Raw genomic sequence first — 12,946 nt, 5'->3', positions numbered from 1 at the left:
GGTTTCCCAAGCAAAGCTTCGAAAAGCCCCTGTTGATTTTAGGCTACACAAAGAAACCCTAATCCTTTCAAGGGAACTAAATCACCAAAGAAAAGTAGCTCGGAAGAAAAGGCTCCCTGTCAAGCATGAGTATTCACAACCAAACAGATGCCACGAATCAAGCTCGGGTAAGTAAACAAAAATAAGAATGTGGGAAATGTGTTCGATTCCAAAAAAAAAAAAAGGAAGAGGAAGAGGGACTTCTCTGTATCCATCACCTCCAGGAGGAGAGCCCCTCACCCTGGTTACGCCAACACCAAGAATGTGGATTCACCCTGGCTTCTCCTCCTCGCCCTGGCCCAGCCCCAAGAAAGGGCTGCCCAAATGCCAAAGCTTTTTACAGTGAATTAGCAAAATAAAGATGCAGTCACATGTAGTTTGGGGGCTTTGGGTCACTCCAAACACACAACTCTTCCTTTCTACTTGTCTGTGCCGCCTGCTCCGGGAGGGGGAAACCTGCAGATGCAAATCTAAGGATAGATAAGCTTGCCAAGTGACATAACCTAGTTAGACCACAGGAATAATCCATCCAGACAATATTCCAGAGGACACTACTACGTGAGAAACAGGAATATGGATCCGTAACACAATTAAGTATAGGTATAATTCAATATGCAGCGTAAGACTTCAAAAGCAATGGTGTATCAGCATGGGAATCCCAACGTAACGGGGTCACATGCCGTCCCCAGTTAGACCATTACGGCTTTGTGGAATTAAAATACACAGGAAGACAACATAATGACCCACCGGAATAACAAATCCAACCCCAGCAAGAAGCACACAAGTCAAACACTGAGCAAATCCACACCTGGTCAATAACAACAAAAAAAAGACCTAAACTTCAAACTCATCAAATCTATCTTTTTTACTGCAAACTGACTCAAATGTTCCCAAACCCAGTAAGTTAAAATACCATGGATTTCCAGCCAGCAGCACAGGCTTTCACTAGGCAGTTACGCACTACCATTAAGAAGTAGGACAGTGGGGTGAAAAACAGATGTGTTTTGAAGGCTTTGAATTATCCTTGCTGGCATAACTCATGCCTGGAGCTGCTCCCTCGACCCTCCTCACGAAAAACACAAAGCAAACCAAAACTACAAATTAGAAATAAAAAAGTCCCTAAAGCCTACAGTCTTTCTAATGACGCTGCTGCAGGACAAGCTCCGCACAGAAGCTCACTGGCACTGATTTAGGGCGAGTTTTCCCTTAATGTACTGTTATATCATTAGCCGCTCTCTCTTTGGATTGCTGTTTGGAAGAAATTAATGGGATACTGAATATTTAAATGCGGCCCTCTATATCATTTATTAACTCTACAGAAAGCACACAGCACAGTAAGCCATGGTTTATGACTATTATCCTGTGAATACGAAACGTTGGCTGGTTATTACTGTCAGCAGTGCAAATTGGCTATTCATAATTCCACGTCTATCATGTAGCTGATGAGTAACAATCAAGTTAAAACATTTTGAAAACTCTTACAGTTATTTAAATGAGCTTAAATTAAAGCCATTTGTAAAATAAACTATTCCCTAATATTGTTATTTAAATTAATTCTGACCTGGCAGGCAATGCATTATTTAAAGCCTTTATTTTATATTGCTTAAGCAAAGCAATTACCAAGCATACAGAACATGTGTGAAACCAAGAGAAACATAAAAAGCACTAACAAGCTGATTGCGACATTTCTGCGAGACGAGTTACATTTCACCTCCCATTGAAATTGCCATGAAAAGAAATATGTTGAGGAGAAGAAAAAAAAAAAAGAAAAGATATGTTTGCGATATGAATCGCAGTCTTACCTTTATTTGTGACCGCGTTGAACAGTTTTTCAGAGCTGGCATCAGATGCCTGAAAGACCAATAAAAAAAAAAAAGATGTTAGGTTTTCTACGAATGATAGATTTCAAAAGGCGTGGCGATGCATTTATACAGACGCACACATATATGTATGTATATTTTAGAGACACAAATCAGGTGACAAAAGCAAGGAGAGCCAAGAGCTGGAGCCTCCCAAGCCATGGCCATGAGGTGGTGCTGTTTGGCTGCGCTGCAGTGCAGATGCTCATTCGGAAAGATTCTATTTCACACAGAAAGAAATGAGGGTTTATTCAACATATTACCTGCACAGAAACTATATTTTTGTACTGTCGTTACCCAGTGCATTCCGACATTGATTTTGCAATGGAGAAGAGTCATGATTTCGGACGTGACAGCCCGGTTTCATTTGCAGAATGGTGCATTTCTTCATTCATTTTTGAAGTGTTTTTTTTTTTCTTTTTGGAACCCCCCACCGTACCAACGATTGGATTTCTACGGTCTTTAAAGCAGTGCCAATAACTTAGTTCATTAATGTTATTAATATCTGTTACATACTCTCTGAAAGAGAACGTTAATATCTGTATCTCCATACAGGACTCGCCCTCATCTGAATTCTTGACACCACGCTTTGTATAAACTAATAATCCATTTCATTTTAAGCCGTCTTCATCCGTGGGAGGTTTTTTTCCTCCTAATAGTGTGATAGCACCTTATCTGCCACTGCTGTTTATATCAGGGTACGCCTGTTAATCTTTCCGCCTATTGTTAAAAAGCCTTACTTAACTCGCACACAAAAACATCGAGCTCCCCGTCTCCGAAACTATAACGGCAAGAAACCAGACGGGGAAAGGTAACACTGCAAATGTTCATTTTACAAACATCCTGAGCCCCAGAGCAGAAAGCGTTGAGTTTATGCATCTGTGTACAGCTGTGTTTGGGCGCACACACGGACGGAACACACATATACACACATCTGAAGCTTCAACTCCCACCGCCTACGCGTTCGCAAAATACAGAGCTGTTCAATTTTGAACCGTAGCTTGGATCCAGCCCCGCAGAGCCAGCCTGCTTCTCGAAAATAGAGCGGAAGAAACGTGCTCAGTAACGAAATATTGCAAATGGGGAAAATGCAACACTTGAGAAAGACTGTAGTCTTCTCTTACAAACTGTTTCCTCGCTGGATTCAAGAAAAATAATTAAAACCACTGCCTATACGGAGAGCGGGCAGTGTTTTTCTTGCTAAAAGGAAGGAATTTCTCAATTCAAAATCAGATAAAAACCATCAGAAAGGCAACACATGTTAGGGACTCGACTGCACCAAAAACTTCAGTGTGAAATTACCTATAAGTAGATACAATTCGGAATGCGTATCTTAGTGAAGTAATACACTGAAATAATTTGCTTGCCCTCAAGTTAGCAACACATAAGATTTCTATGATTAATTATTAAGAATAGCTTTATTCTTTTCCAGACTTCCAGACAGATTTTACTAGATTACTGTTGGCTTATTTAAAAGCTGAGCTGGTGTATTTCTTCTCGATTAACTGCCTTGTAAACACTGGATTTATTACCCAATGATGGATTTATTATTCAGCGACAACTTTCTCTAAATTAATGAAAATACGTGAATAATGCACAAATTGAAGAGATCAAGAAGGCCATGTGCTTTAAAGAGCAGCCCAATATTAGTCCAACAAATCAAGAGATGCTCAGTGCTTTCAGAACCTTGCCAGCCTGCTCTCCTATTAAAAATAATAACCCTTCCCAGTGAATTTCATCTGCCGTTGTCTTCTTACAGCTTCAGCTATGACTTTATTCTACGGTTTCAAGACGGAACAGCGTAGGGAAGCTGCAAGTTTCCTATTCACTTGATTTTTCCAGACACTGGGAAGAGGAAAACATTTCTTGCAGAAGTTTGCTCTAATGCCAAGCGTAAACCAACTGATTATTCTTAAGCTACGGTTTTTCAGGCAAAGGAAATCTTTTTCCATGCTGTGGCATAAACCTGCCGGGAACACTGCCGTGACTTCTGGAAGTGGCACCTTTGGACATAACGTGGTGCACAACACACCCTGCCCGAGAACCACTGGTGAGCAAACTGGGGGATGGTTATGCATATTAAAAAAAAAGGAATAATTTCACCAAGACAGAGCTTTTTCGAGAGCGAATCTCACTTCACATTACCGACCACACACTGCTGAACCCAACAGCAAAAACAAAAAACCCTTACCATCAAACCCCCCCAAACCCATCGCACCAAACTGGACTGCGAGATGGAACTTTGCCTGTTTCATGGCTTCAGAATTCGGTTTTGAATGCACAACAGCAACAGGGGTGACACACCGGCAACTCGGTGTGGAACACCAGCAGAGGCACCCACATCGTGGAACACAAAGCCAGGGAATCCGAGCGCCCCAGCAGCTCAGCAGAGGGGTGCAGAGCTCGAGCAGAGGGGTGCAATGCCTGGCAGAGGGATGTGGGGCTCGGGCAGAGGGGTGTGATGCCTGGCAGAGGGGTGCAGGGCTCGGGCAGAGGGGTGCGGGGCTCGGGCAGAGGGGTGCAATGCTCAGGCAGAGGGGTGCAGGGCTCAGCAGAGGGGTGCAATGCCCGGCAGAAGCGTGCAATGCCCCGTAGAGGGGTGCAATGCTCGGGCAGAGTGGTGCAGGGCTCGGGCAGAGGGGTGCAGGGCTCAGCAGAGGGGTGCGATGCTCGGGCAGAGGGGTGCAGGGCTTGGGCAGAGGGGTGCAGGGCTCAGCAGAGGGGTGCAATGCTCGGGCAGAGGGGTGCGGGGCTCGGGCAGAGGGGTGCAATGCTCGGGCAGAGGGGTGCAGGGCTCGGGCAGAGGGGTGCGGAGCTCGGGCAGAGGGGTGCAATGCTCGGGCAGAGGGGTGCAGGGCTCGGGCAGAGGGGTGCAGGGCTGGGGCAGAGGGGTGCGATGCTCGGGCAGAGGGGTGCAGGGCTCGGGCAGAGGGGTGCAATGCTCGGGCAGAGGGGTGCGATGCTCGGGCAGAGGGGTGCGATGCTCGGGCAGAGGGGTGGATGCCGCCCGAGCCCCGCGCTGTTGGAGCGGGGCAGCCCCGTCACACGATTCAAGTAGAAGCGCCTCTCCGTTGCCCTTCGTCCCGACCGTTCCAGCCTCCCTGGGCAGCCGGTGGGGACCCGCTGGACCCCCCGAGCGCTCTCCCGCACGGAGCCGCCCTCCCCTTCCACTTCAGCTCCTTTTCCCTACAAAACCCCGATACTGAACGCGGCGCAATCCTTTCCGAGACGAAAAGGCACAACCAGGCGATCCCTGGGCTAAAAACCGACACGAACCGAAGAGCGTTTTCCCCGGCTCAGGAACGTGCTGTCATCCAGCTGGATGCAGGACTGAGATGTTTTCTGCCCACACTGCGCCTCGGCTCGTTCCCGGCACCTGCCCCCCTGCCGGTGCGGGGCTCAGAGACCCAAATCCCCTTTTCTCCTGTCCCGGTGCGGGGCTCAGCATCCCGAACCCCATCCCTGCCGGTCCCGGTGCGGTGCTCAGCATCCCGAATCCCATCCCTGCTGGTCCCAGTACGGGGCTCAGCATCCCGAACCCGATCCCAACTGGTCCCGGTGCGCTGCTCAGCATCCCGAACCCGATCCCAACTGGTCCCAGTGCGGAGCTCAGCATCCCAAACCCCATCCCAGCCGGTCCCGGTGCGGTGCTCAGCATCTCAACCCCATCCCCGCCAGTGCGGAGCTCAGCATCCCGACCTCCCCCCGCTCTGCTCGGTCTCCCACCGCCCCGGTACGGGGCTCAGCACCCCGATCACCCCCTCCCCGCTCCCCCAGGGCCGGTCCCGGTGCGGGGCTGAGCACCCCGACCCTTCCCCCCCGCCCCGCCGTACCTGCTGGCCGCGCGGGGCTCATGGCGATGCGAGAGGCTGCGGGAACACCAGAGACACTCCGAATCCAGCGCGGCTCTCAAAGTCCCGCAGCCAAAGCCCAACTAATCCTTTCGGGGACAACTCCGAGGGCCAGGCGCGAGGGCGGCCCGGCGTACATCCTTCCCGAGCCCCTCTCCCTGCCCTTCTCCCCGCAAGATGGTTTCCTTGGGAGGAGAGAGGAGCCGCGGGGACGGCGAGCGAGCGGCGGGCGCTACGGGAGCGGCAGGACAAAGAAAACCATGTGCGGCGACGGGGGCAGCGGCAACTCCGGGTGCGGGGCGGCCCCTCCTGCCCACGCACCTCCCTCCTCGGGGTGCCTTCTGCGTTGGGTTTGGGGTTTTTTTTCCTCCTTTTTGTTTTTTTTTTTGTTTTTAAGGGGGACGATTGTTTGTTTGTTTAAAAAGTCCTGCCCGTCCTCTGCCGAGACAAAGCGGCCTCCCGCCGGGGCACCGTCCCTCCCGCCGTCCTGCTGGGTTCCATCGGGGGGGGGGGGGAAGTCTTCCAGCCCCGGTTTCTCCCCGATAAAGCACCTCGAGAAGGCTGTAATCCCCGCGGAGAGCCGGGGGGTGGCCGCTCCGCCCGTCCCCGCTCCGCTCCGCACTGCGCGGAGCCGCCAGAGCCGCTCCCCGCCCCGCGGCCCCGCCCCCGCCCCGCCCGGGGGAGGGGATGGGGACACGCAGGCACCGACCCCCGGACCCGCACACAGACCCCCCCAGCCCCGCACAGACCCTTCTGCCCTGCACACCGCCCCAGCCCCGCACAGACCTCCCCAGCCCCGCACAGGCACCCCCAGCCCCACACACAGACCCCCCCAGCCCCGCACAGACCCCCCCCAGCCCCCCAAACAACCCCCCTGCCCCGCACACCGACCCTTCTGCCCTGCAGTCCCACTCCCAGCCCCGCAGACAGACCCCTCTGCCCCATATATTGACGCTTCTGCCCCGCACAGCCCGCCCCGCACTCCCCCCCAGACCCACACACTGACCCCCCTGCCCTGCATACCCGCCCCGCAAACCGTTCCCCCAACCCCACAAACTGACCCTTCTGCCCTGCAAACCCCCTCCCAGCCCCGCACATAGACACCCCCCCCCGCCCCCCCAGCCCCGCACACTGATGCTTCTGCCCCGCACAGGCACCCCCCTGCCCCGCAAACCAACCCTTCTGCCCCACATACCCACTCCCAGCCCTGCACACAGACCCCCCCAGCCCTGGACACTGATGCTTCTGCCCCGCACACCGCCCCCCCAGCCCCACACACAGACCCTCAGCCCCGCACACCCACCCTCAGCCCCGCATCCCCAACCCCTGCTCCGCACACCCACCCCCCAGCCCCGCAAACCAACCCTTCTGCCCCACACACTGCCCCCCCAGCCCCCCACACCCCTGCAGCCCCGCACACCCCCCAGCCCTGCACACCCCCCCCAGCCCCACACATCCCCCCAGCCCCACACACCCCCCCAGCCCCACACATCGCACCATCCAAAATATCATACTGCATTTCGCAGGGTTTGTGACAGAAATCGTGTTTTTTTTAACGCAACCCTCCCCCCTCCATCCTCGGCTTGGAATCATAGAATTGTTCAGGTTGGGAAAGACCACTTAAGATCATCCACGCCAACCATCAACACACCACCACCACACCACGTCTTGAAGTGCCATATTCGCATGGGTTTTGGACACCTTTAACATCATCCCATCCAACCATCAGCCCAACACCACCGTGCCTACTAAGCCAGGTCCCAAAGTGCCACATCTACACAGTTTAGGAACACCTTTAAGATCATTCAGTCCAACCATCAACACAATGCCACCGTGCCTACTAAACCAGGTCCTGATGTGCCAGGTCCACATGGCTTTTCAACACCTCTAACACCGTCTTGTCCAACCATCAGCCCAACACCACTGTGCCTACTCAACCACGTCTTGAAGTGCCACGTCTACTTGGTTTCTGAATACCTCCAGGGATGGTGACTCTACCACTTCCCGGGCAGCCTCTGCCAGTGCTTCACAGCTCTTTGGGACAAGAAATTTTTCCTAACATCCAGTCTAAACCTCCCCTGGCACAAGTTGAGGCCATTTCCTCCCATCCTATCTCTTGTTACAAAAAAGACCACCAGACCTCATCCAGCACAGAGCCCTCCAGCTGTGCAGAAAGCTGTCATTGCTCTCCAGCTGGTGGGACCTTATTCTTGAACTCCGAAAGCCACGCTCGACTCTAGTTCCAGCACCTTATCATCAGCGGTAATGGATTTCTTAGTCACTGTTGTTTTTTCCTAAGCGCCGCGCGCCATTAGGAATAGCACCCGCAGCAAATAAATGCACAAGTACCTTATTATATAAATGATTATTCACTCAAGTGTGGCGGTCAGAGCCAAATGATGTCTCCTACAAACCAAGCTGCTGTGAAGATGAGAGGCAGTTAGGCTCATTGGCACCACATCCCCATACGTTGAGATGTTTCTTGGGAAACGGAAGGTGCTACGATAGGTCTTACGGGCTCGCGGGGCCATGCCCGGGGAGTGTTTTCAGATTTCAAATCAATATTGGGCTGGAGTGCTAATGGAATTAGAACTCCAGTGGGCTCCAATGGATTTGAGCTAAATCCTCAGAGACAGGGTTGCCAAGGGTTGGAGAGGACTCTGCTAAGGAAAAGACAGGAGATACCTGCACCAACTAGATATCAAAAGCAGAGCAACGGTGATGGGCACACGGTTGACCTCATCTGAACCAGAAGTGTTATACACCCAAAATCCAAGGGGAGCTCGGAAAGACACAGCTCACATTCTGGTCCAGCTCTGGGCAGAGCGATTGCCCTTCTCCCAGACTCGGGGCACCGAGGTGAGTGCGTGGCTTTGAGCAGTCCCCTGAGCAGCAGTTCGGTGCCCCGGCTGCAGCTGCGAAAGCCCTGTCTGCAGCGAACACTCCAGCGCGCGAGGGTAAGGAGGAGAGCCTGGTCTGAACTGTCCACACAGGCAGTTTTTTGTTGAGTAAAAACACCTATGAAAACTTTCCTACCAATTACTGACGTAGAACTACTGGGTTTGATGACAGTATTCCGCAAGTGTTCCTCATTCCATCCCTGTATGACCCATTTAAGAACAATTCTCCTCCTCAGCATTACATCGTGGCTTTTCCAAAGTTCTTAGTTGAGGTACAGTTGAGCTCACTGCAATGGGTTCCACTGGGACAACTGCGTGGGAAGATGCATGACAGGGACAACAAGTATAAGCAGGAGACAAACGCATCCACAACAGCCCCATCTCAGACCACGGCTGCAGACACTACAGTGCTTTCACTTGGCGTCCAATCAGGAGAGGGAATAATTTGGTAAAAACGTGCCTTCATCAGAAAATTAAAAAATCACGGCCAACTTCAGAGCCTGGTGATAGCAACGGAAACAAGAGCTCTTCGAAGCTGTCCATCTGAGCAGGGGTAACACTAGATTTCTACAACGTATCTGAGCACGGGCTTTGGCTGTTGTTTTTTGCATCTCCTAACAACTATCTATTGCAAAGACAATCCTGTGCCTTCAGAGAGGTGGTTGCAATCTCCTCCTCTAGGAGCTCAGCAGAGGCAGCTTCATGTCTGGTTTCTAGAATGAACAGTGGAGAGTGGCCAAAAGCCATCACCGTCAATGAGCTATTTCATGAGCTCAGCGAAGGAAATGGACGGCTTGAGTGCAGTTTTTGGTCTCCATCAAAAAGAAATTACTAAAGGCATCAAACCAGCAGAGTGTTCTCTGCACAATAACAGGAGGAGTTGGGAATGCACGGATGGCGAGACTACCTGGATCAGGAATTAAATGCACAGTATTAAGGTGTGGCAGCTCATATATTCTATGAACACTTTGGTCAAGACTTTCCACATCTCAACATGGTAAGAACGGGTCTAATTAAAGCCTAGACTCCTCACAAGGCTTTAATTTGATAAATTTAGCCTGGATTAAACTACAGGCTTGTCTGTACTGGATTTTTCAAACGTTAACTGCATGCCACACCTGAAATCTCAGCATACACAAAATCAGAAATGCATTTACCTACTCATCTCCCCAGGGCTGTTAAGGTTTGTTGGCAGGGCTGTGAGGCTCATTATGTTCATTATTTGTGCCTTAGAGATAAGTAGAGGACCTCTGCTTTCCTGCTAGAACATTATACATGCACGCAACGTGTTTTATAATTCTGAATGAGAAGTTTGGAGTTTAGGAATTCACCCAAAGCCAAATTAAATCAAAGGGGAAAAAAAAATCCACCACCATCTCCTAATGATGTCAATGGCCTTTGGATCAAGCTTTCCTCTCTCTTGACAGCAATACTTTCCCGTCTTTTAGGTTATGCCTGGATAGGTTTTTGAAACCTTCTGTCTCTTATCTGCGTGGGACCTTGCCAGACATTTTTTTTATCTGTCTGTGGTCTCTGTCAGCGCCGACATTTGTTTCTGCCACAACAACAGCCAAATGAAGTGCATTGAACTTGGATCAAAAGTGATTTCAAGATCTTTCACTCTGCAAAAGAGGTTTTCAGATCCAACAATTTCATAAAAATGACCTAAAGCTGCCTCGACAGCAGGCAGAGAAGCAGACATTTGTTTCCAAGTTGTAGAGTAATTCCAAAGAAGAATTACCCTTCTCTGGCACAAGGAGCAAATGAATATTGAAATTACAGCGGATTATATTGGATTAAATTATTTATGGCAAACCTCACCTCACCTGGAAGGTTCTGCAGCTTTTTCCTGGCAATGGGAAACTGGATATTCCAATTCTTTGGTATTCTGTGAAAGACTGGAAACATTTATGTTTCCATTAAGTTGCTAATCTTTCCAGAAGACACAATGGTGTCTCGTTTGGAGCGTGATTACGATGCCTTGTAAAGTCCTCTATAACGCTTTGAAAACATACATAATTTCATCTGTTACTGGACAGGAGAGCAGGTTCTTTTCCCCAAGAAAAGAATTTATGAAGCTATCAGCAGAGTTTTATGACTTCGAACAGCAAGCCACGGCATAATGTCCCAACCAGAACGTACTTAAACTCTAACACTTTAAAGAGGTTCAAGAAAAGGACCTGTTCTTGAGTGACCTAAACACCAGAATCACCACTGGTTTATGCTGTAAAAAGGTCACAACAGATGCCAGTAAAAGCAAATTGTGGCGAGGCCGGGTTTTGTCAGGAGGCAGGGCTCGGCATCGGCCCCGAGGGTGAACGCCTGGCGCGCCCGGCGGGTTCCTGGCAGCAGATGAAGGCGATGCTTTCTCCGCGGCCCTTCCACCAGAGCCAGAGCGCTCGTGTGCTTTCTGCTAAGGTGAGGCAGGGAAAAAAGTGATAAACATAAAGTAAACGCACCTTTTAGAAGGAACCAGATCTACCAGACTGTAGAACATCCCTGGGTAAGTTCTGGGTGTAAGTAAAGCTTTTCATTTGACGAAACAGAAAACTTTGGTGAGAGCGTATTAATGACAGTGCAACTTTTTTATTATTTTTATTTTTCTGCAACATTTGCAAAACTAAACCACTCCGTAATCCCTTCTTTTATGCAGAACAGATTGCAGTTTTAAGCAGAGGCCCATAAACTGCAGGTTCAAAGAAACCTGAAACTGAATTAGCATAAAAGCTGGAATTCTCATTTAGAGGAACAGCAAGGCAACCGCTCTGCAGGCAGTTTTATGATTTTGGTTTCCAACGGAAACAAAGATAAAAACTGGGGCTCAGGGAAACAATAGGGCTGCTCTCTCTTCCCTATCCTTATGGTCCTGGCCCTATAAAATAATAAGTGGTCTCGACTGCTTCTGAGGGCAGAATTTAGCCCGTTTTTGCACCCCTAGAGGAGGTCTGACAATTTTCTGAACTCATTCGCTGTACCAAAGAGGAATTCTTCACTGTCCTACAAGTGCGAAGCCACTCCCACCCCAAGCTTCTCCAAACAGTGTGAGATCTTTGAGGTGAACACCGCAGTCGGCTTTCCTTTCCTCTGCCAACCACGAAGAGTGCGAATCCCCGAAGCGACTCCTGGCTATAGCTTTTCAACAAGAAAATACACGCGCTGTATGTCTTCTGAATACCTTCCTGTGGTTTTAATTCTGAGTTACTAAATATGCGATGGAACATGGGTTGACTGGATTGAGTTCTTAGAGACCTCGCCAGGCTCTTGAGCTGCTTACCTATACTACAGTTGAACCAGGAACGGTTGTAAGATCCTATCACCGAGTAAGGAGATAAACTATAAATTCTGGCCCACCCACGAGCACTCCTGCGAGTACACTCCATAAATGAACCACTTTTAAGCTGTGGCCATTATCTTCCCCTGATTTCTGCCTGCTAGCAGGTTCTGCAACTGAAGAAGTATTTCAAATTAATTTGTCTGTCAGTATCTGGGTACTGAATCAACTAATAAGAGAGAAACAGTTTTCATTCTCGTCTTTTCAGTCAGAAGAAGAGACTTTCTTATCACCGAATAAAGCATCCATTATTGTGCGCTGTAATCCCATTCTGAATTTCAGGTCATTTTTAGCCCCGAAAATGCTGAATCAGCCCCATAAACCAATCAAGTAATTTCTTTCATTTTCTAACATTGAAGCAAAATAATGAAAATTACAACTCATTTGATGAGGAGAATATACAACAGAAATCTATTCTTCCAAGGATAATTTCAAAAGAGGTATGCCAAGTAAAGAAATACTATTGCACTGCCATGTAGCTAATGCAGGGTCTCTTCTGCTGAGCAGATAAATTCCATTTTTGACCGTCATCTCATATTTAGATAGTACATTATGAACAATAAATCTGTACGTTTAGCCAGCTCCTAAACAGTGCAAAGACATTAACTTGGCAAAAGAATGACCATTACTTTGATGAATGAAACATTCCCCTAAAATATTCATGTACAATATGATAATATGCAATCAATAACCAAAAAAAAACCACCCCACCCCAAAGCAGATTTAAATAACTGAGATGTATACAAGAGGAACCGAGTAACACACATAAGAGGAGTTATTACGGCACGGTTAGGAGAACGAACAAATGAAAAAAAAAAAAAGAAGCTTGATAAATATTTTCCATAACAAAACACAATTGGTTTCAGTGGGATACAGCTCTGTTTCTCATTAGTTATCCTTCACTTGTCAGACAAGTTCCATATTTCACTGAAACCCGCTGAGTATTCTTTATAGTTTGCCGGGGAA

General features: G+C 49.1%; 1 protein-coding gene across 7 annotated transcripts in view; it reads right to left on the bottom strand.

The window, feature by feature from the left end:
* The window catches only part of AUTS2 (activator of transcription and developmental regulator AUTS2), a 780,406-nt gene that overhangs the window by 72,672 nt on the left and 694,788 nt on the right, over positions 1-12,946 (bottom strand). For all 7 annotated transcript variants that reach the window (XM_054084892.1, XM_054084891.1, XM_054084894.1 and 4 more), the window contains one exon: positions 1,842-1,890. In XM_054084892.1, the coding sequence (XP_053940867.1) occupies positions 1,842-1,890 (49 nt within the window). The remainder of the gene's footprint in view (positions 1-1,841; positions 1,891-12,946) is intronic.

This window comes from Cuculus canorus, chromosome 20 (assembly GCF_017976375.1).
Source record: "Cuculus canorus isolate bCucCan1 chromosome 20, bCucCan1.pri, whole genome shotgun sequence".
NCBI lineage: Eukaryota > Metazoa > Chordata > Aves > Cuculiformes > Cuculidae > Cuculus > Cuculus canorus.
This window is presented reverse-complemented; position numbering and strand designations above follow the sequence as displayed.